Source organism: Lepidochelys olivacea, assembly GCF_965140295.1.
Source record: "Lepidochelys olivacea isolate rLepOli2 genome assembly, chromosome: 11".
Classification (NCBI taxonomy): Eukaryota; Metazoa; Chordata; order Testudines; family Cheloniidae; genus Lepidochelys; species Lepidochelys olivacea.
This window is the reverse complement of record NC_140421.1, coordinates 18,961,844-18,986,067: the sequence shown is the minus strand read 5'-3', so window position 1 is coordinate 18,986,067 and position 24,224 is coordinate 18,961,844. Positions and strand designations below refer to the sequence as shown.

The following is a 24,224-nucleotide window of genomic DNA, read 5'->3' as shown; positions in this document are numbered from 1 at the left end:
TTGTTAGTTTTTTGAAAAACAGTTTATTGAGTGCTTGAGGATTAAAAACTACAAGGTTTTGCTGGCAGTTGCAGAAGCAAGAGAAAATTAAACATATCTGATCTGCTACCTAATGCTTCTGACACACTCAGCTTACTCACTCACTGGCCTACCAAGAACTTCATATTAATGCTGGGTCTTAGACTGCTGTAACAGAATCGTCCTAGATTAAAAAATGCCTTCCAAGATGGCAGTAGGGCTAGTAAATGCTGATAGAAGTTTCAAATGCTTTAAACTTTTACTGTATTAAATAGCATAGCACTTCAGTTTTGTATTTCAGTCATGAAATAAAGTATTATATAGTTCAGGCAGTGTAACCCATAAGCCCCACTATCCAGCAGAACTTTTAGTTTCATTAAATCAAATAAGAAAAACAATGATTATTGCCCAGTTACTCAAAATTACATCTGTTGAGTGGAATTTCCATTCCAAGTATTATTTTCGTCTTCTCCATCATCTTGAGTCCTCAATCTGTAAATTTTTCCTTCTTTTTTAAAGTCCTCCCCACGCTTTTCCAGTACTCGTTTCCTGACTGCTTGCCTAGACAAAGAAAATTCAATTTAAGAACAGTTTCCATAACAGCAATTGCATTTATATTATGTTTTTCTATGCCTCTTATTTTGAAGTTGGCTCTGACTGGAACAAAGTTGCAATCTATTGCTTTCCTACAGACCACAGAGCTCAATTTAGCTGAAAATATTTGTGACTTTAGGAGCCATGCAGATCCTCCATCTGTAATAAATGTCTGCTATGGAAATGACCAACAAACCAGCCTTAAGTAGTTGATCTGATAGTGATAGAAAGCCTTTGCAGCTGCTGGGGGTAAGGAGAAGGTGAAGCAAATGAGAATTTCTTCAACTTTCACATAAGGTAACTTTCCTGTACAACCACAGTTTGAGAAGAGTTGAGGGCAGTATGAAAAAATGGAGGAGAGAGAACAGACTAGGAGACAGTTATCTGATAGTCTGGCACTACAGCACTAACTCTCCCAGCCATTTTATTCTTTAAAGCAGTATTTCTCAAATGCAGCCACCAGGGGCTTTTTTTGTGGCCACAGCCTACTGGGCTGTGATGGGGGTGGAGGAAAGCAGTTGTCACGCCTTGGTGGTGGTTGCTGGGGCTTCCAGTTGTGCCCTGCTCCCCTCTGGAGACACCTGGGGCACAATGCTGGAGGAACAGGCAGCTGGTGAGTTCCCCACCTTCCCAGGGTTGGCATGGAAGACCAGCTCCAGCCCCAGCTGCCTGGCTTTGGGTTCTGGCCCCTCCCCGATCCAGGGCTGAGTGAGTCTACTGTAAAAGCAATACTTATAGGTTTGTTACTATCACTTTTCATAGCAGACTTACTAGCTAGCAATAAATAAATTACAATGTTTTGGATGTGTATTTGTGCATATTTATTTGTTTTTCCTAAAGGTAATTAAGTATTTTAGGAAAAAGCATGAGTAGCCACCAGCAAGAGTTGGTGGCTGCACTCTGAGGCCACCAAATAATTTAGCCTGAGAATCCTTGCTTTAAAGCTACTGATTATGCAATAACACTCAAACATCCTTAATGCAAGACTAACTAGCTCAACAGGGCACAAGTTCCAAGGTATAATCAAGAGCCTGATAGATGGCTGGGTTTGAGTCATGAATTCCCCTGTTACTTCTAAGACTGCCTGCCGAAAGCTTATGGCCAATTAAATGTTAGTCTTTAAGGTGCCACTGGACTCAAGACAGATTAAGAGACTTGGCTTAGCCACCCATTTCCTATGTGATCTTGGGCAAGAACTGAACCCATGTCTCCAAGTTCCAGTCCAGTAGCTGATGCACTAGACTAGACCATCCTTCCTACCTCACTGTGGGCCAGCAGCAAGGATGTTTAAAAAAAAAGATATATGCAGTTTTAGCCCTATGGGAGACGAGTCAGATCTGCTTACCTGCTTGGCTCCATAGTGGTAGATGGTGAAGGATTTGAATGTTCTTGTTGATGTCCTGCTCTTACTGTAGGTTGCGAGGGGGGAGGGCTGGTAAATAAGAAGTTGCTAATAAATCTCCAGCCAGCTATGAGTGGATACAGTATTATGCCCAAGAATTTCCAAAGATCTCCACCTGATGCCTGTACTACTGAAGTAGCAGGTCTTCCCGCCTATTCAAGAACAAAGGAAGTTAAGACATTTTAAAGAGCAACAGATTTAGACAGGATATTTGACATACTACTGGTTGAAAAATAGCTAAATGCATATATGTAGTTGCTCAAATATTTCAGTTTGTCCTACATCTCCAATTCCACCACAATGACATAATGTGTGCTGGAAGTGAGTTCTGGGCACTGACTATACAAATGGGCAGCTGTCAGCTTAATAACTTAGAGCTGAATAAACTATTTGTGAATATTTTTCAAAACATTCTGCACCAGGTCTCGCAGTGACTGAGGAGTGCTACTGTAAAGGGTTGGCTGAGTGACTATGGGAGCACAGCAGGGAAGCAAGAAGGCAGTCTGGTCACTGGAGCCAGCATAGGCAGCAACATGCTCATGCTTTGGCATTTCACTACCAGTGCTGTATGGTGGTGATTTTGTGAGAGGCATTTTCATTGCTCATCCATGGGGTTTAAAAATAATACCGATTTAGTTTTAAATGCTAGCCTGTGTCTAGGGCTCCATGAACATTAACTTAATTGCATTACAAGATGGCTAAGTGTACTAGGGGAAGAGAAAGAAAAGGCAAGGGTGCAAGTCTAAATTCTAAACGAATCTGTTTTAGCAGCTTCTAACTGTTAAACATATTTACTTTCAAGTTTCCTAAATCCTGAGGGATTTAAATCTCCATTACAAGCACAAATCTCTATACAATCTTAACTATGGAGTTGTAACTGATGCCACTAATCAACAGCACACCATGAGGAGAGTCATCTTTCCAAACAGACAAAAAAATCTTGACAAAAATGTATTAAAGAATTACACTAATTGCCTAGGAAGGGTAAGATAAAATAGACATTTAAGTCTAAACTGTACCTGTAATGAAAGATACAATATTGTACTTATTCGTGAATACTTGCCGGCAACAATACTATTGAAGCACTTGGTGCAAGCTCTAGCTCCAATAATTTCTTTCCATAATCTTCTTTGGTAAACTCCCTTCTGGGAAACATTGTAGCCAATGAAAAATTACCGTAAGTGTTGCCAACAGTCTGTAAGAATGCAACAAGTTAACATTTTTATATGGGTTATAACTTACATTCAAAGTATGAAGAGATTTGCCTCTTCCAATATGCTTTCCTATAACAACCCCACGGTTCTATTTCAAAATATGGGAAACCTTCACATAGGAAAAGTGCATGAGTTTTACATATTCGATTTCCTCTCTCGTCACTCACATTCTTCACTGGGTAGAATGGGTCTTCTCCCAAAAAAGAATTAATGCTGCTCTATTAAATAGACAGTAGGTGGTGCTGAAAAGGTTGCAATCAGAGCCCTCACTGTAAACAACAGGAAGGGAAAATGGAGTCCCTAGACTGGTGGTCAGACAAGCAGACAACTATGTGCCAGCTGTGAACCTGTTTACATTCAACATCCGGCAGCCTTTAAAGTCCATCTCAGCAGTAAGAGGGAGTACAGTACACAACTTTGAGCCCAACATTAAAAAAATTCAATTTCTAAAAACAGTGGTGAGTGTGTCAGTTGTTATGGATAAATTTAAGTGTTCTGGGATTACCTCTTCTGTAACTTAAAAATAAAGAAGACATTAAATTTACCTGTGCGGCAAACTGCCTAGCTTCTTCCAAGGGGGCTTCAGAAGGAAACTGATTAGTGAAAGAAGATCCATCTGGGAGGCGGAACTGAATTCTCGCTATAGCACTGTGGGAGACATTTCACTTTTAGTCAGTGCACACAAGAATTTCAGTCAAGTGTCCTTTAGCATTCAAATATAGAAAAGAATGGTTACACTTCCCTAAGTTATTAAAGTCAGTCAGTATAGAGCCACAAATCTGGGGTGCACAGGACCGAAGGCTGGAATGCTCTGGAAAATAGTAGTCAATGTATCACACATACACTCCTCAGAAATGAGCTTTAGGCGCAAGGTTGTATGAAAGGCCAAGAGTTCCAAACCGTCCCCCCACTCACTTTCTTCTACTTAAGTCATTTGATTCCAAAATAGGGATGGAGGTTAGATCTGTGTGAACAATCTACTCAAAGAGAAGGGTACTTACAGTTCAGTGTTGTCCACATGCATTCTATTGTTGGTACATGTGCCAGAGATCAGATTCTTTTGGGCAGCAGTGTTTGCTGAGGTAGCGCCTGCACCCTAGATGTCTTTGTGCTTCAGACCCAAGACATGAAGAGCAGGATAGGCCCAACCATCCCCCACCATCCTTCGCCAATACAGAATCCCAGGGGAGCAGCGGGGAAAGGGGAGGGGTCATGGAATCCATGTGGACAATACATCTCGAAGAACCTGCAGGGTTCTTTCATTCTTTGAGTGAGTGTCTATGTGGATTGTTGACTAACAAGCAGTTGTCTGTTTGCTTGGAGGTGAATATTAGAAGTCCTTCTCAAAGCATGACTAAGACGACAACTCTACCAAAGCAGGCATCCAATCTGGAAGCCTCTACCAAAGAATAGGGTCTTGTAAATGTGTGAACTGAGCTCCATGTAGCTGCCCTAGCTTTGAAAACTAGGGACACTCTTCAAACAGTAACAGAACCTGCCTGAGCTGTAATGTAGCTAGATGTATCTAACCTGGCCAACTCGTAACATATCTTTATACAGTTAGATACCCATTTAGATAATACGAAAATATTTCCTGACCTCTACAAAGCAATAGATTAAATGTACCTCTAAATGATTTTGTCCTAATCAACATAAAAGGACAATGAGCTTCCCTCAAGATTGAGTGGGGCTTATGGAAGAAAACTGGGAGATGAATGAACTAGTTTACATGGAACAACTGTGGACAAGAACTTGAGATGAGGTCTGAGAATGACCCTGTCCTTATGAAACACTATGTAGGGGGGACCCACCCTGAGGGCCTGAATCTGCCATACTCTGTGAGCAGATGAAATGACCACTAAAAAAAAAAAGGCAGTCTGCATAGATAAGTGATAACAGAACAGGTTGCTAAGGGGAGATCCATCAACACTGCTAATAATTTAATATTCTCAAGTATCATACTGAGGGAGTGGGCTCTGGAAGTGGTGGAATAACACGAACAAGATTCCTCAAGGTTCCAAGGAACATTACTACTGTAAACTGGAGGGAACAAGTGATAGCAGAGTGATGTACTAGATGGCCCTATTATAGAGCTGATTGAAAGTCCAGATTGCTTCAGAGCTAGAAGACAGTCCAGTATTGCTGAAATGACTGTTGTCAAGGTAGAGCTTCTATCCCTTCGAGCTAAACCAGCACTACAAAAGTGGAAAATACTAGTGTAGATGCAAAAGATACTGCTGGGCTTCTAATTCACATAAGTAAATATAACAGACATTTTACAAAAAGAAAAGGAGGACTTGTGGCACCTTAGAGACTAACCAATTTATTAGAGCATAAGCTTTCGTGAGCTACAGCTCACTTCCTCAGATGCATATCGTGGAAACTGCAGCAGGCTTTATATATACACAGAGAATATGAAACAATACCTCCTCCCACCCCACTGTCCTGCTGGTAATAGCTTATCTAAAGTGATCATCAGGTGGGCCATTTCCAGCACAAATCCAGGTTTTCTCACCCTCCACCCCCCCACACAAATTCACTCTCCTGCTGGTGATAGCCCATCCAAAGTGACAACTCTTTACACAATGTGCATGACAACCCCTCAGACAGAGACAAACACCTACAAGATCTCTGTCAAGCTTTCTTACAACTACAATACCCACCTGCAGAAGTAAAGAAACAGATTGATAGAGCCAGAAGAGTTCCCAGAAGTTACCTACTACAGGACAGGCCTAACAAAGAAAATAACAGAACGCCACTAGCCGTCACCTTCAGCCCCCAACTAAAACCCCTCCAACGCATTATTAAGGATCTACAACCTATCCTAAAGGATGACCCAAAACTCTCACAAATCTTGGGAGACAGGCCAGTCCTTGCCTACAGACAGCCCCGCAACCTGAAGCAAATACTCACCAACAACCACATACCACACAACAGAACCACTAACCCAGGAACTTATCCTTGCAACAAAGCCCGTTGCCAATTGTGCCCACATATCTATTCAGGGGACACCATCACAGGGCCTAATAACATCAGCCACACTATCAGAGGCTCGTTCACCTGCACATCCACCAATGTGATATATGCCATCATGTGCCAGCAATGCCCCTCTGCCATGTACATTGGTCAAACTGGACAGTCTCTACGTAAAAGAATAAATGGACACAAATCAGATGTCAAGAATTATAACATTCATAAACCAGTCGGAGAACACTTCAATCTCTCTGGTCACGCAATCACAGACATGAAGGTCGCTATCTTAAAACAAAAAAACTTCAAATCCAGACTCCAGCGAGAAACTGCTGAATTGGAATTCATTTGCAAATTGGATACTATTAATTTAGGCTGAAATAGAGACTGGGAGTGGCTAAGTCATTATGCAAGGTAGCCTGTTTCCTCTTGTTTTTTCCTACCCCCCCCCCCCCCAGATGTTCTGGTTTAACTTGGATTTAAACTTGAAGAGTGGTCAGTTTGGATGAGCTATTACCAGCAGGAGAGTGAGTTTGTGTGTGTATGGGGGTGGGGGGGATGTGAGAACCTGGATTTGTGCAGGAAATAGCCCAACTTGATTGTCATGCACATTGTGTAAAGAGTTGTCACTTTGGATGGGCTATCACCAGCAGGAGAGTGAATTTGTGTGGGGGGGTGGAGGGTGAGAAAACCTGGATTTGTGCTGGAAATGGCCCACCTGATGATCACTTTAGATAAGCTATTACCAGCAGGACAGTGGGGTGGGAGGAGGTATTGTTTCATATTCTCTGTGTATATATAAAGCCTGCTGCAGTTTCCACGATATGCATCTGAGGAAGTGAGCTGTAGCTCACGAAAGCTTATGCTCTAATAAATTGGTTAGTCTCTAAGGTGCCACAAGTCCTCCTTTTCTTTTTGCGAATACAGACTAACACGGCTGTTACTCTGAAACCAGACATTTTACAAAATTCTGGTAAGTCCTCTGCACTTTTACATACTGATGAAAAAGACTGATAGATAAGCACAGTCAAGCTGCATGATAAAATCCTCTCTTTTTAACCTGAATCTATGATCTTACTGCCTATCATAGAGCCTAGGGCCCTAACCAGCACAAACTAGATGTCCATAGAAATAACGCATAAGTGAAAATAGGTGATGTAAGAAAACAAACCTGCTCCTGATAATAAAAGAAAGCCACATGTCTGTACGTACATCAAGTAGAAAAAATGAAAAACGGACAATAAGCTTCTCTAACTTAATGCACAGGGGGAAAAAGTTGTTAATTCTGAATAAGATTTCTGTTTATTCCTGATCATATTATTTATCAGTCTGAGAGCCTCCATGAATAATGTGCTTCAAGCAGATAACTAGAAAATACACATATTTCTTGAAAGAATCAACAAGCTTACCTTACATCAACAATGTTTAATCATTCCAGCATAGTGTTATCTAGTAGATTAGGCTCCGGTAAAAAAGTGTCTACTTTAGAGACAAGGCTAGTAGTTTGCTCACCTCCCTCCCCAAAAATACACATTTGTATACTGGCACACTGTTCACCTTCTTTCCTTCTGAGAGGCTTCTCTTCTAGCTTCCACTTCAGCCTGCTTAGCTTGTTGAGCTGCAGCTTTTGCAGCTTCTACTTCTTCCTTTGTCTTTGCAAAACGAGCTGCTCTTTCAGCACGATCCTTTAATGCGACAAACACAAATCTGTTAACTTGTGCTGTAAAATGTGTGTTAATACCTGTTCAGACAGAGTAACTGATGCAATCTGCAATTAAAAATTTGCTCTTGACAAGAGCCGAGGAAGGGGGAAAAAGAGGCCAAGCCAGTCATGTTGCAGACACTGCAGGAGAGAAATACCTCCCCTCGCCTAACTGTTCAGCCTGTATCTTGTTATTTGATAAGTTATTCATTCTACTGAATACTGGAATTCAAGCTTGTTCGAATTTTTCTAAAACAGATTTTGGTATAACACTAATGCAAGCCCTAATTTCTAATCACAGGAAGTTATAATGATGAAGTTCTGAGAATCATCTAGAACAGTGGTTTTCAAACTTTTTTTCTGGGGACCCAGTTGAAGAAAATTGTGGACACCCATGACTCAACAGAGCGGGGGATGAGGGGTTTGGAGTGTGGGAGGGGCTCAAGATTGGGGGTGCAGGCTCTGGGGTGGAGCTAGGTATGAGGGCTTTGGGGTGCAGGAAGGGGTTCCAAGTTTGGGGGAGGTTCAGGGCTGGGGCAGGGAGTCAGGGCTCTGGGGTGGGGCTGGGGAGGAGGGGTTTGGGGTGCAGGAATGGGTTGCAGATTTGGGAGGGGCTCAGGGCAGGGGTGCGGGGTTGGAGCGTGGACTTACCTCCAGCAGCTCGCGGTCAGCAGTGCAGCCAGGGTGCAGAGGCAGGCCCTGGAAGCGGCCAGCAGCAGGTCTGGATTCTAAGTGGAGGCGCGCAAGCGGTTCCGTGCAACTCTTGCCCGCAAGCATCGCCCCTCCCCAGTCCTAGGAACCGGCCAATGGGAGTGCGGAGCCGGTGCTCAGGGCGGGGGCAGCGGGCAGAGCCCAGTGGCCCCCACACCTAGGAGCTAGTCCTGCTGCTGGCTGCTTCCAGGGCGCAGCGCGGTGTCAGAACAGGTAGGCACTAGCCTGCCTTAGCTCGGCAGCACCACCGACAGGACTTTTAATGTCCCTGACCAGAGCAAGGCGACCCATTAGTGAGTCGCAACCCACAATTTGAAAAACACTGATCTAGAAGGAGGCATTTCTATTGGTTGAGATGTGACTATTCAACAAGAAATGTTTTTAATTTTGAAGGCAACTGCGAAGATGTGGGGTTCAAGGTGATTTCACGCCATCTCTCTCTGCATTTCTAAACCACATTTAACAGTATGTAGCCACTCTTGTGCCCAGCGATGCCTCTCATGATAGTCTCCATATTGCTCACGTGATATTCAGAGAAGCTCTGGTATCATTACTTTCGCTCAGAGACAGAATGAGAAGAGACACATCACTAGACTTTTTTTAAACATATAAAATTATTATTAGGGAACTAAATGCACAAAGTACTAGTAACCAATTCAAAAAATAGCACATCTCTCTCATGCCCCATTGAACTTGTTCTGGTCTCTGCCATATGCTGAGCTAATTGCTGCTTGGTATGTGAGAAAAAGGAACCTTTTGCTTTTGTTTGTGTGCACAATCCATTTTCAATGGATTTTTGTATAAAGAAAAACAAATTCTTGATTGCAAACTGAAAAATTGGATTCTTGTAAAAATCTACAGCCTACAGAAGCTCTGACAGCAGTAACCATTAACTGAAAGCACAGCTTCCAATAGCAAAAAAAAAAAAGGGGGGGAGGGGCAAGGATGAGATTCAAACACTTTTACAATAGGTGTACAATCTGTTATTTTAGTCTTCCAGTAGACTGAGAGGGTGGGAGGGAGCGGCCTTGCAATGAGTTACTAAATCCCAAGTAATCTGATCAATTTATCTATATTTAAAAAATAAAAACGTCACCATTGCAATCTGCTGTTTTATACGCTCCCTAGCTGCTTTTTCTTCTGCCTTTTCTCTGCTCCTTTCTTCTAACATTCGCTTTGTCAATTCTTCTTCGTGTCGTCTTCTGTAGTCCAATATTTCTTTCCCCGTTTTTCTTCGATCAATTTCTTTCTTAATTTCCTTCTGAAGGAAGATGACACACATTACAGAATTCAAACAACAAAATATTTCTTTTGAACAAGGGCAAAGCTTGATTTAACTGAACTGGAGCCTGCACTGAAGATTAGATTAGATTTTAAATCTAGTTTTTATATGAGTGTTATTTAAAGAAAGATCTCAGAGACTGAAAGCAAAACCAAATAAGAATACCACTGATAGTAATAAATTGTTACATTTTACCTGTTCCTCCTCTTTCCTCTTCTCTTCTCGTTTTTCTTCAAGTTTTTTTGTTATTCTAAATAAAAACCACCAAGATTAAAAGAGAACTTACAACTGTGGTTTGAAATGTTAACATTTTCATTTTGGCTTTTAAAAGGATAAGACAAAATTCAATTCTGTCAAAAATTATTAATGAAGATGACTATGAATTTATGAGAGTAATCCTATTTCATGGAGCTATTCTATATTAACCAATAGGGTTTGCCTTATGTGGAAAATTGGGTGCTGATTCACCAACCAGTTTCTAGTCTCCAATAATTTGATGTTAGCTGTTTTAATATATGCCTTCTATCATTTATCATTAACTGACTGTGTAAAAATATCACATTTTTATGGTTGAATATTTCACTCTATAAATGGAAAAAGAAAACGCCATAACCAAGATTTCAAATTCAGTACCAATGGGAAGATCAGGAGCACTGCACGTCCCTTCCCACACATCTATCCATAAGTAGAGTTTAGGAGCTCCAGAAGGTCCTTGCCTCCCCGTGCCTTCCTTTGCAACTGAGCAGGTTCCCCAGGGCCACATTGTTTCTTCATCCATTTGAATTCGCCCTCTCAACAACGGTAATAGCTTTAGTCCTTCTGGAACTGAACCAGGAAATGGCTGGAGATTTATCAGATATGTAAGTGATAAATTCTTCAGGCTGGTGTATTTATTGAGCAGGAAGATGATGTATTGAGAGCAAAGAGACTAGACTAAAGTAGTTGTATAGCCTCTCACTCTGCACATGGCTAAGTATCTGGAGAATTACCTCTAAATCATAGGACCTGAGCAGTTCCAAGAATGAGTCGTGATCATCGAATTTGAGCACTAACCCATGCACTGAGAATTCAAATCCAAACCAGGGCACATTGCTCCAGTTACACATTGCAAACAAGTCAAACAAAGCACAGCCATCATGCCCATTCCAGTGGAAAGGCAACTGAACTGGGATTATTCTTAGCTCTGCCACTGGCCCACTGGGTGACTTGGGGCAAGTCACTTCAACCTCTGTGCACCTCAGTTTCCCATCTGTCAAATGGGGATAATAATGTAAGGTTCTTTGAGATCTAAGCACTATATAAAAGTTAGGTCTTGATTACCTAGCTCAGTAGCATATCACCTGCAACCCTAGGTGAGGAGTACAGCTGTCTAAATGAACACTAACACACACTTATTCTGTTTAAAACACTAGGAAATTAAATGGCAAAAAAAACTTTGTTAACACAGAGTTACAGTTCCCTGGCGATAGCTTGTGTCCCTCTAAAATGTTGAGTTCACAAAATTTAAACTTCTGAAAACCAGGCAATACAGAATTAAGTAAATGCCCATACAACCTTAACTCAGTTCTTTGAGTGATGTCCCAATATGCCTATAAAACATTACACACTCCCCCAGTCTGCTTTTTCATGGTAATGGACAGATGCTACTCCGTCACTCAAACACTAAGCCTACTTACTCAACAGAATAACACACTTGCAAAAATTAACAACCACTTCATACCCTTTTATAGGCCCTTCACACTTACACACAAGATACCACCTAAATCTATACCTCCCACTACTCATCACTAAATCCACAGACTACTCTCATATCCCACCGCACTAGAGACAATACACATGTCAGGAAGACCCCAGTGCCCTGCTACAGACACAAGCAACACAAATATGTATTGAAATGATGCAGACTGGAAAGTCAAGGTATATATATACCTCCTTCCTTTGATAACACACATGGGGGAACGGGACTCGGATCCAGATCTCCACATATCGCTATCATAGCTCTTCCAAGCTGCTTCAACTGCTCCTCTATCATTCAATACAGCTACAGCTAACAAACTGAATGCAGCTGGAGTTCCCCAGGGCTATTGCCAGCTCCAGGGGAGGCAGAGTTAAGGTTGTACAGTTATTTAACTTAACTCTGTATTTCCTGGTTTTCAAAGGTTTGAGTTTTGTGAACTTGACATTCTGGAATGGTCTGGGCTACCCCCAGGCAACCTTAACTCTGTGGGTTTCCCGGCTCCCCGCTCTTCCATTTAAGCCATATTGCAGAGTAAAAGGAATCTTTTTACCCTTATGTTAGCCATATAACCATAGGTCTAATTCAATGAAAGCACAGGCATCTTTAATTGCTTTAGGAAAACCTTTTACTTCACTTAAACACTTCTCAGCCAGGAGTTACTAAGGAGCCAGATCTCAGTTTTAGGTGTTTTTAGGACATTCACTAAACAATCTTTGTTCACTGGCAGTAGTCACTCCATTGAGCTATTTAGAGGACCCAACCCACCTCTACCCAAGTTTAATATCAAAATCTTTCTTGGACAGTGAACAGAATCAAGTTCTGCTTTGCATTTCCAAATAGTTTCACTCAAATCTGTAGAAAAATATTAACATGTCTATTCAACAACCCACTCCCAGCCTCTCCATTAATCCCTATTATTAAGATCTAACTTGCTTTGCTTATAGGATATCTTGAAGGAAAATAAGATCTGCTTCCATTTGATAAAAAACATTCCCTGACTGTTCTGAGAGTTCGATTCAACAGCAAAAAGGTTGAATAACTGAGTCCAGATCTACCAAAACGCATGCTTAACATGACAAACTTATCACAGTCAAAATGAGAGAAAGGAGGCTTTCCATCTTCATCTAGTTACCATGTCAAGCAACAAAGTCAGTTAATGAAGGGACAAAGGGCCACTTCAAATTAAGAGAATTAGAATGTTACAGATTTGGCTCCGACTGGTAGATCAGCACCTGGCACTCAGATTATTACAAGGCGAAATCCATTAGCTCTAGCGTCTGAGAAATTTGATGCTTAAGATTAAAATAGTCACTAGTTTTAGCTATTTTCTGAAGAACATTAAAACTTCATTTAGAACAAGAAATATGTTAATCATGCAGCTTTGGTTCTTACCATTGTTACAACCTAAGGAAATGTAATAATTAATCACAGTACTTTAGAATAGATAGAAAGTCTACAAAAAAAACAAAGACAAACCTTTCCACTTTGGTTGTAAGGTCATTCACAGGCTGTGGCTCAGTCACTCTCTCATCTGAAGAATTATTTGATTCCTGAAACTGATTTGCCTGGACTGAATTTGCTCTATCTTCAAGTGTTTTAGGAAGTTGTACAGAGGAGGAAAAAAGGCATATTTGTAATTTGTTACTACTTTTGCTAACGATTGCCCTCTTAAAAAACATACTGGGCTGTGGTGTAGAACCACTGTTCACAAAGTACTAATTCCTCTGAAAATAGTGCTTTGCTAATAAGGTCAATTACCTAAGGAGGAACAGATATTTAGAACTGAGTTTAATTTTAAGAACACTGTAGTTAAATAATTTATTAATTACTGTCTTACAAGAGAGCTTAATTTTCTACTCACTACAACAATGTGAGATGACAGGATTTGTGGCTTTTTCAGTGGACTTTCTGCAAGATGTGCTCTGAGAAAATACTGTCATCCCAACAAGGCCACAAATGTTTTACCATCATTCATGTTAATTTTAAGAAGATGACAATCATACTGTTAGGATTTGAAGAGCAAACTGGTATATGTTGTTGTTAATTACCGTCAGAAGTGCTTATTATCTCAAGTTGTGTTTCACAAAGATCAACTGTTCTGGACTGAGCATTTTCAGAAGTGGTCTTAGCCTGGAAGGAGGGACTCTGAGCAGACAACTCACTCCCATTCTCTAATGCTTCATTTTTTACTGCATGCATCTTAGAAAGAAAAAAAGCAGTGACAGACAAGACTACAAACTTTTGATTGTGCTCTCAGGCTTGAAGCTTAAGCCTTATGAACCATTTTTTCTTTGGTGGGTGAAGACAAGCCTTGTAAGCCCTGTCCAAAATACAAAAATAAATATTCAATAAGTTATCAAATATAGTGTGTTCCAACTGTATTGCAGCTTTTTTCTTAGCCTGTCTGCACTGAAAACTTGTGAACACTATATTAAGAAACTTATGCTTCTACCAGGTTTATCTCACCGTTCCCATACATGTTATTGGCCAAAGTTTAGAAAATGTTCATTAGGTGTATCTGGCGCTTACACTCCCTCTCTAAAATCCCTTGCAAAACTCACATGAGTTAGTGAACAGGAGCAGCAACTCTGGTCACTTACAAACTGGCTTTTAAAACCCGCATTTTCCCTGAGTTAGTCCCGTCCCCCTCGTCCAGGGCTCTAAAGGGATTAGGGATCAAAAGATGGTAGGCTAGAGCCTTGTTAGGAAGCTCTCAACCTTACCTAGCAGCCTGCTAGGCTCAGCACACAGCCCCCCTAACAGTCCACACTATAAACATCAATCAAGCAGGCACACACCAAGGAAGCAAGCATGCACAATAGGAAGTTAAAGTCCACAAACTCACACCAAAGTCATGTAGTTGCTCCTCCTTCACCTGGATAACTCCCTTGCAAAACTCCCATTTGCTACTCCTGTTGCTACCTCTGGATTTAACAGTATTTAGCTTTGATGTTGTATTTAGCTGTGATACTCTGAATACCTGTCCTAGACCTGAAGAAGAGCTGTGTGATAAGCTATAAAGCATGTCTCTTTCAACAACAGAAGCTGGTTCAATAAAAGATTACCTCACCCACCTTGTCTCTCGAATATCCTGTGACCAACACAGCTATAACACTGCAAACATATATGTAGATAGTTTTGTTTTGTTTGAGTCAACACTACAGACCATGTTATCGTCACATTATTAAACCATGTCTAAGCCCTGCTAGAAGAATAGCTCTGAAAGGAGCAATGATTAAGAATTGTTTAGTACACCTATTCTTTTTGTGTCAGTATAGTGTAGCTACTCTTAACTTCCTGTGACAATTGGTTTACTTAACATGGACAAACAGTTTTCAAAATTAGTTCAGCTTTGCATAATTGGACAGGGAAGTAACTTTGCTGCCGGTGAGAGCATACTGATTCAGTAGTGCTTGCTTCCTCTGGTCACACACTTGGGCCCAATGATGTTTGCTGTCTTGAAGAGGTGAAGGCCACAAGCTCTTGTGACAATATTTCATTCTAGTGAAAAAGCTGGTGTGTAAGCATTTATTACCTGTTTGACGTTGTGGATTCTGGTAATAAGCTCCTCTGCAGAGACACTGCCAGCAATTACTTCCAAGGGGATTCCATTGTCTCCTATAAAGAAGCTGGATGGAATACACACTACAGGATCTGCACAGTAATAGTAAAGGCCAATAAATGGATGTAGTTAAAGCAGCAAGATTAAAAAAAACAAATGAGTAAGCTACTAGAAAAGGAAAATGCACCACATAAATTTGAAATCCACCACTTCAAAAACAGAGCAGAAAGACTAGTTTAAGTTAAAGCACTTCTCTCCAATACAAGGCTTAAAAGAAAATCATGCATGTATCTGAAATCAATACTGTTTGTGAAAGATTTCATAAACATCCCAGAGGACTGTATCATGTATAACGGTATTACAGATAATCCAATTATGCTTTAGAATAAGCATATTATGTTTTAGTGTTAAGCAGAATATGAAATAATAGTAAGAAATCCATTAAAATCAGTGCACATCTGAGTGTCATATCAATGGCACTCACATTCTGGTTGTACTTCAATCAACACTAGCTATTGAAAGAATAAAAAGGAAATATTGAAAGTGATCTTCAACATCAAAGGATGTTCTTACAAAGTATGGAATTTGCTCTCTCTTCCTCTTTGTCCCCACCACCACCACAGAGAATTGTAGGAATTTTAAGTAGAGGGCTATTTATTATGCTTAATGGAGTTACTCTTGATTTACATCTGCATAACTGAAAGTGGAATCCAGCCCTTGGAGTCAGACATTTTATTCCTCTTCCTCCATCCCAACTCCAATTAATAGTATAGTATCTCAATTATTTATTTTTTGTAATTCAAAAACCTCTTAATATCTAAATATTAACACCAGTACATATCACCAGTTATGGTCGTTCAAGTCTCCAATAACTGGGTTATTCCTATTATGTGGAAAATAGGATTGTCTTCAATTTAGAGGATATTACGTGATCAATTATTGAACTTGCTTTAATTACGTATCTTTACCCAAATAACTGAAGAATAGTAGCTGGGCATAATGGCTTTTAACTGCATTTTAAATGTATGTATTTACATGTACTCCTACATATAATCTTCTACATATACTCCTATGCCTTATGAAACAGTTTCAACAGTGTCTCTTATTGGGAATCTTAATCCTAGGGACAGGGCCTGTAGTTGTAAAGAACAAATATCTCAAACAAAATGCAACATTTGAACTGATTTTAAAAGGATACAGATTTGTGAGAACTGTAGACATGCTTCGCTGTATAAAGCAAAAGATATGTTTAGCAGATCATCCTAATCACTTTACATCAATCATAGATTAGGAAGAGTTAGTCTCATCACATCACAACCTATAAGTGACACACACTCATTGTACATGGGACTGTTCAAAGACTCGCAAGATTATGGAAAATGAGCTTCTGCAACATTTTCTCATTAATACATTGGAAATAGTCAACATTCTTGGCTATTGCAACAGGCTGTAAAAGTCCACACTAGATTATTTTAGTGAAACTACATGGCAAAATAACACCACCATTTTGGATCACTGGTAGTACAATACGGGATTCTCTGACAACAAGCAGTATAATGAAATTTACAAAAATTCTCCTGTGAGTGCTTCAAGGTAATGGGATTCTTGTAAATTTCAATATACTGGCTGCCTATGGAATGGAGAAGATGGGCACAGCCAGGGATAGTGCTACAATTCTGAGTAACTCAGTGAGGGACGTTGGTGTTTTTTTACTGTGTGCACAGCAATGATCCCCAAGTCAACCCATTTCCTAGGTTTGTTTCTGTTGGGACATCCAGGCCTGCAAGATTTTTCAATTTTTGTGACTCATGGAAATTTCTGAACTAGCTTAAATCTTTAACTTGACAAATTCAAAAGTCCTTTTAGAAAACTCACATTTGTCTGATTTTATAACACTTCATTATTGTGGTTCTTCACTTTCAGAAAGGAGAAGGATCAACCAGACCATGATTTGGCTGTCAACTGCAATACTGCAGCAAGGATGTAACTAAAATACTTTTAAAGCTGGAGTAAATCATATGCATCATCTGCTAATTTTTTAGCCTCCAGCTGCACCAAGACTATTGAATGTACTTCAGATGTGAGGCCCTAGAGCAGTGGCTCCCAAACTTGTTCTGCCGCTTGTGCAGGGCAGGCCCCTGGCGGGCCTGGGCCGGTTTGTTTACCTGCTGCATCTGCAGGTTTGGCCGACCGTGGCTCCCAGTGGCTGCGGTTCGCTGCTCCAGGCCAATGGGAGCTGCGGGAAGCGGCGGCCAGTACATCCCTCGGCCCGTGCAGCCTCCAGCGGCTCCCATTGGCCTGGAGCAGCGAACCACAGCCACTGGGAGCCGCAATTGGCCGAACCTGCGGACGCGGCAGGTAAACAAACCGGCCCGGCCCGCCAGGGGCTTTCCCTGCACAAGCGGCGGAACAAGTTTGGGAACCACTGCCCTAGAGCAAACAGGAGATGTCAGGGAGATGTCTTAAAAAGCTAGGTGGTATTATTATTATTATTATTATTATTAACCCAAACTGAAAAAGGCAGTACAACATGAAAAGTGTTAGAATGTGACCAAACCTTTTGATATCAATTTTAATAGCAACAAAATCATCTGAGGCTGCTTCAGTCACTTTCTGATCCTCCCAACTTGCAGCCATCTGTGTGGATTGTTCATCATCACCTGCAAGAGATATGCCTTCTTATCACTAACATGAAGCTAAACACATCACAAACGGCAAGTCTGGTCTGATACTGGCCTTACTAAACTTGCATGAATTTGACTTCAAAAGTGATTGAAAACTTCATAAAATACAGGGTTTTTAAAATGTATTTATTGTTTTTAAGTTATTTTGTTCTCAATTGCAAGTCGTAGTTTTCTTTGAGACTTACTCAAGAAAAGGGGGGTTAAAACAAAATGTAAATGCTTCAAGAACATCCAAGAAAGCCTAGAATTTAAAATAATAAATTAGTTAATGGGGGCAAAGACAAGCCAATTATCCCAAAGGCTGTTATTTTCTTTGAAAATGAACAGAAAACAGTTTTCTGTGATTTGAACAGTGGAACACATTTTACATGTGGTAATCAACATTCACATCAAATAGTTCTTGAACATTTTGAACTAGGAATAGTCTGTATTAATTTGCTAAAGGCTAGTAATGGTATTTGCCAGTGAATTCTAGCAGCTTGCTAAAATGTTCATGAAAACCAGTCTTCACAATTTCTTTTTTTATTTTAAAAATGTGTTTTTTGGGACAGGCCATTTAACAGTTTTTCTCTCGCTACAAAGTAGCTCTGTAAAACGCTTATGATTATTACTGTGTATTTGCTAGTATAAATGTGCCTGAAGCCTTGTGTGTGAAATTACTATAAGACCAAACAAATGAATTGTAGCTAATGTACCAAAATGTCAAGTCTTTCAACATACATATATGGCAAATAGCGTAATATAGTGAATTAGAAGAAACTTTCATTCTAAACCTCTGTTTACTATAATGTTCCAGTCCCAAAAGTTACATTTTGGAAGTTCTCATGCTTGGCAGACCATTTAACTACTTTTGGAAAATCTGGAGAAAATCCATTCAGGCATCTTTTAGTTATCAATAAATATTGTTCAAACACTTTTTTTCTGGTTTGACTTAGATTTAAAACTTTTATGCAGGCATGAACATAAACCATATATCCTACTATATTTGAAAGATTAAATTGTGAAAGTGCATGCTATTTTCCTTGTAATATGCAGTTTCAGAAAAAAGGTTTGATAGCTAATGGGAGAGCATCAGCCCCTAAATTCAACGTAATGAACTGAAGTCACTCTCTTACTCAGTGGAGCCCCATCCAGACATCAGGGTAAGCATGCCTCTCTCTTGCTATATTGTTTCAGCAGTCTCCCTATGAGTGTGTCCACATTAGGAAAACTGGTGCTTTCTTACCATACAGTTAAATCCTAGTGAACATATGGCCAGTCTGTAGTTTTGTCACATTAGCAGATTAAGGTAAACCCTAGGCTTCCCACTAGTGTTTATCTTTACTTACTAACGTGTGAAAACTACGAACTGTCTAGTTTTCACTAGGATTTTACCACATATTAGTTTCTACATAAACTAACATAGTAGAGAACGCAACTTTTTTCCTAGAAAAGACAAGGCTACACATATGATATCAAAAACGTGTTTGGAGAGGATTAAATATTAGTTAATCTTAATCAGATTTATTCACTTGTAATAAGCAGTCATCCAGAAAGAACTAATCCACAGTAATTTGTCTTATTTAGAGCTGTAGAGACTCTTAATTGTTTATAACCCACTATTTTGTTTTCATTTGTAAATAAGGATTGTTTATGTAAGTCTGGCTATTTCATAACACTGTTAGTTGGCTCTCCATTATATAAATATATTATCCAATGACCACAAGAAAACTCTCACATAGTATTCTATTAAGTAGCTATTACTATTTCCTTTTTTAATGACAGCGGGGACACCCATTCCTTTAGTCAGGCATTGCACTTCAAGCAGACCATTTGGCCTTCCTGCTTCTTGGAGGAGGGTTGTTTCAAACCAGCTGTGCTGACAAGTGCTTGCCAACCACATGGAGGAGTTCTTCCTTGCATGTTTTGTACTCCAGGAATTTGGGACCATTTGATTACCATATTATTTCTTTCTATTACTATTGGAAAGACCCCTATAATTCCATTTAATAAACTTTGAACAAAAACAAAACAAACAAACAAAAAAAAACACCTCTAAAATTATTTGATCTGGGAATCCTTTGGATTGACCCATTTGTCTTTTACTCTTCTTTAACATCAGTGGTTCCCAAGATGCCATCTACAGACCACTGCTGTCTTGGTGCTGGCTGCTCCTCCTTGCTTCCAACTGCTTAGAGGCAGACAGGTACTTTACTGCATGCTTTTTTCAAAAGGATACACTATTATCCTATTAGATAGCTAAAAATACCTAAATCCTTGCTTAATATTAGCTTTTCCATGTAAGCAATTGCTGCAGTTTCCACAACGTTGTTGTGAGATCACAAATGTAAGAAGTTACCCACAGTATAATCTCTATAACATGTGACCCAAAACATGAAAAAGTTGATAACCTATATTACATAAATCATGCCTCATGTCATTTAGTTTAAAACCTATAACCATCAGTGGAGGTAAATTTCTAGAGTCAATTTTTGTTTACGTAATCCGTTCCTCTTTCAAGGTTAAAGTTCATCTAATGTTTCCTACTGTTTTGAAATACAAAAGTTAATACAATGATTAAGAAACCAAATGCATATAATGAGCCGCAGAAGATCTAAGACATTAAGTTAAAAGGGAGTTCTGAATGTTGTATGCTATTTAGTAGAATTACCAACTGGCAGAACTATCTTGGGACTCTAACTCCTCAAGCTGTCAGAGAGCTCATAGGTTTCTAAGATGGGAAAAGTATCACTTTAGTACTTCTAGCAGATGATATACAGTGTTTATATAGTCTCAATAGAGAGCACTGACCTTTTCAGCTTGTTGGGTAAATATAGTTATCTACAATGATAAAAGATGGGTGTATTTTTCCCATTATGCAATGACTGTAGAAAACTGAAACATTCCAGACAACAGACAGTGAAAGTCTTTATCTTTGTGTCTTGTACAACCCCAAACATACAGCTGGCGCTAAATAAGCTTTTCCATAATTAGCATCAGCTGTCAAAGGGCTCAGATCTTTTCATTCTCAAATCCTTTATAACCATACACAAAACACGGTACTTCAGTGGGTCTTAAGGATTAAGTGGTTAATTGGGTCCTAACACAAAATTTCTGTGTTTTTCTTCTGGTATTCAGCAGGTCTTTGCTAATGAATATGGCAAAGTCCAGTTCTAAAACACGTTGAAGATTATGTGTTTGTTGACATATAAGAAATAAGCTAAGAAATCATATGAAATACCACCTGTAACTAAAGTTGAGATTTTATGAAAATCAAGAAATTCACAGTTTACTGGACACCCTTCGATAATTGAAAGTGCTATCAGTGCATTTTAAGTTATGGAAAAATATGCAATTTAAACAGAGTACACAATTTACTAAGTCTATTTGGTGGAAGTACAGCTTCCAGTCTCAGAACGGTCAACTCCGCCCTTCCTCTTTAAGTAAACTGAACTCCATTCCAGTTGCCTCCGTTTGTGTCTTGCTCTCCCTCTACCTTTTGGATGAGAAAAGGTCCTACTGACTTTTTAAGGTTAAAAATTTCATGGCAATTTTGTATAATAAGGGTTTATTGTGATGTCCAAATTTCCCCTCCCACTACAGTTGTAAAGTGTGCGACTGAACTGTTGGCCTCCATCCCATTAATGGCACTGTACTGTGACAAAGTTCCTGCTCTACCTTGGTGGGTCTTGCACTTATTTGCGGATTTGCTCGCCTTGGAGCTTCACGGCAGCCCTCAGCTTGGCTGTTTTTCTGAATTCACAGTCCAGGTCGACGACTCCTGTGTCTGACGAGGAGTTGGGAGGTTTGGGGGGAACCCGGCCCGCTATCTACTCCAGGTTCCAGCCCAGGGCCCTGTGGAATGCAGCTGTCTAGAGTGCCTCCTGGAACAGCTGTGTGACAGCTACAACTCCCTGGGCTACTTCCCCATGGCCTCCTCCCAACACCTTCTTTATCCTCACCATAGGACCTTCCTCCTGGTGTCTGATAATGCTTGTACACCTCAGTCCTCCAACAGTCCGCGTTCTCGCTCTCAGCTCCTAGTGCCTCTTGCTCCCAGCTCCTCACACGCACACCACAAACTGAAGTGACCTCCTTTTTAAAACCCAGGTGCCCTGATTAGCCTGCCTTAATTGATTCTAGCAGCTTCTTGATCGGCTGCAGGTGTTCTAATCAGCCTGTCTTAATTGTCTCCAGAAGGTTCCTGATTGTCCTGTTACCTTACCCAGGGAAATGGGACCTACTTAGCCGGGGGCTAATATATCTGCCTTCTATTACTCTCCTCTAGCCATCTGGCCCGACCCTGTCACAGTACATATATAATTTGAAAAATGCTTTGGAATCCCTTGGAATGAAAGTTATTTGTCAGAGAGCAATTCAGTTATTTGTTATACCTTACTTCAAAACCATGTAATGAAAAAGCCATGCAGAAATGCACACATATGTTAAGCTTACTATAAGAACCTGAATTCCAAATTTCCTGAATTGTTCAATTACAATCTTAACATTATAATCATATTTTGTTTATTTTTATTTAAAAAGTAAGTTCAGTAGGTATTTTCTAAAAGGCACCTAACATTTATTTTGATGAACAAACCTTACAACCAGCCAAATAGATTTTCTTCAGCTTTCCCCTCCCCTCCTAAAAAAAAATCACGTCCAAGGCAGGGAAAAAAAAAAAGTGAAGTTTCAGTTTAAGTGGCATTGGTTCCAAAAACAACCAGCCTTTAAAAATACAGGCTTATAAATGAAAGTGCCATCTCAACCATAGACAAGTAAGTATAGTCTGGCAAGAACACTGTAAAGCCTAATGTGGACAGTACAGAATACAGAAATTTATCTGAGTGGGTTTTGCATCAAATGAACGATTTGCTTAATTTTTTATTAAGCAAATTAATTCCAGCAAAAAGTGAAACAGAAAGCTTTGTATCTCTGCAAGTTAGCTACCTATGAAATACTGGAGAATCAGCTTTTAGTATTAGTTATACTGCATCTTCTGTACAGCAGTACAGTCAGTACATCAGCTGTTATTTGAGGCCACTGATTAACCTTTTGGTTCCCCAAAGGTACATGTTCCCTAGGCTGCTTTTTTGTGTGTGCAAATCTGTATTCCAATTCCCAACTTTATTTAAAGTTTCAAACCAGTTTACATTAGGTGGAGGCATACCAGCACTCCCTGCTCTTTAAAACCAGCAGCCTCTGTCCCTTTATTTGCAACTTCGTGTGAATTCCTCAGTTTACTTACATAATATGTCTTTACACTCCTGTCATATTTGAGCTATACCATTAAGCTTTATAAACTGTGAATACAAGTATTATTTAGGGTTATTATGGCAAGAAATTGGTGCTGAGCAAGGCTAAAGTTAAATGACTGAAACTCTTATATAAACTTGTTTTACGAGACCAAGATAATCACACAGTCTGAAAGATACATAATCCCAAACAACCTCTTTCCCGACCATAAAATATTTTAAAATCACTGGGAAGAATAATCCAGTCCTTTATTTTCTTTTGCCTGTTCAGTTACAATGTTGACCCTAAAATTAAGCAATTCAATTCTTCTTCATTATCTTTCTCCCTTTCTCCGTCTGGATCCGTTGGATCATATTAAAGAAGTTCTGTATTAAAATCACAAATGAGTTTGATTCCCCATAGTTTAAATTCCACGGTATTACTAATTAAGAGGTCTCTTGGTCTTTGGTCTCTTGTGTTTACTGTTTCTCTCTCTCTCTGTGTGAAACTTGCAAGCTGCTAAGACAGAGTCTGTTCTCAAAACAATACTTTGTAACAACAACTACTCACACAGAGAGAGACTCAAAGCAATACTTTGTAACAACAGAAACAGCAGACAGAGACTCCCCGGCCTTTTGTTGTATCTATCTCGCTTTGTTAACAATTGTGATTAAAATAGAGTTAGAGGATGTATGTGGATGGATGCTTGGTGTGGATAATAACGGAATGATCAGCGAGGTGCCAGCCTAAGAATCCAGTGTCCATCGGCCAAAGAAGGCATCAAGTGGAAACAACCAGAGGACCCCCAGAGGGCAGACTGGAATCCACCCAACAGTCTCAAGGATGGGAAACCGAAGAACAACATGGAGCCGTCAGGAATGTGCCATCTGCTGATTGATTCAACAACAGCATGATGAAGCAATTCCCATAGACTGGCACAGGAATAAATTCCTATAGAAATGGACTCTAGAAACTGAGAACTTTGGGGTCTGATTATGCAAACCAACTTCCAGGAGCATCAGATGTGCAGAGCCTGAGAAGGCCCTGCTCCCTCCTCGTGTCCAGGCCACCTGGCCAGTGGCTTGGCACGAGCAACTCTAAGGCTGGTAACTATGATGATAACCTTGCAGAACCTC

General features: G+C 40.0%; 1 protein-coding gene across 1 annotated transcript in view; it reads right to left on the bottom strand.

The window, feature by feature from the left end:
• UBXN4 (UBX domain protein 4) overlaps positions 1 to 24,224 on the bottom strand; it is a 29,179-nt gene continuing 4,955 nt past the window's right edge. The window contains exons 2-13 of the mRNA XM_084643973.1: positions 17,751 to 17,853; positions 16,392 to 16,420; positions 15,167 to 15,285; positions 13,680 to 13,830; positions 13,108 to 13,216; positions 10,089 to 10,143; positions 9,708 to 9,872; positions 7,756 to 7,883; positions 3,774 to 3,876; positions 3,078 to 3,209; positions 1,958 to 2,166; positions 1 to 579 (exon numbers count right to left, since the gene is read on the bottom strand). Coding sequence (XP_084500099.1) covers positions 441 to 579; positions 1,958 to 2,166; positions 3,078 to 3,209; positions 3,774 to 3,876; positions 7,756 to 7,883; positions 9,708 to 9,872; positions 10,089 to 10,143; positions 13,108 to 13,216; positions 13,680 to 13,830; positions 15,167 to 15,285; positions 16,392 to 16,420; positions 17,751 to 17,853 — 1,442 coding nt within the window. The 3' untranslated portion in view covers positions 1 to 440. The remainder of the gene's footprint in view (positions 580 to 1,957; positions 2,167 to 3,077; positions 3,210 to 3,773; positions 3,877 to 7,755; positions 7,884 to 9,707; positions 9,873 to 10,088; positions 10,144 to 13,107; positions 13,217 to 13,679; positions 13,831 to 15,166; positions 15,286 to 16,391; positions 16,421 to 17,750; positions 17,854 to 24,224) is intronic.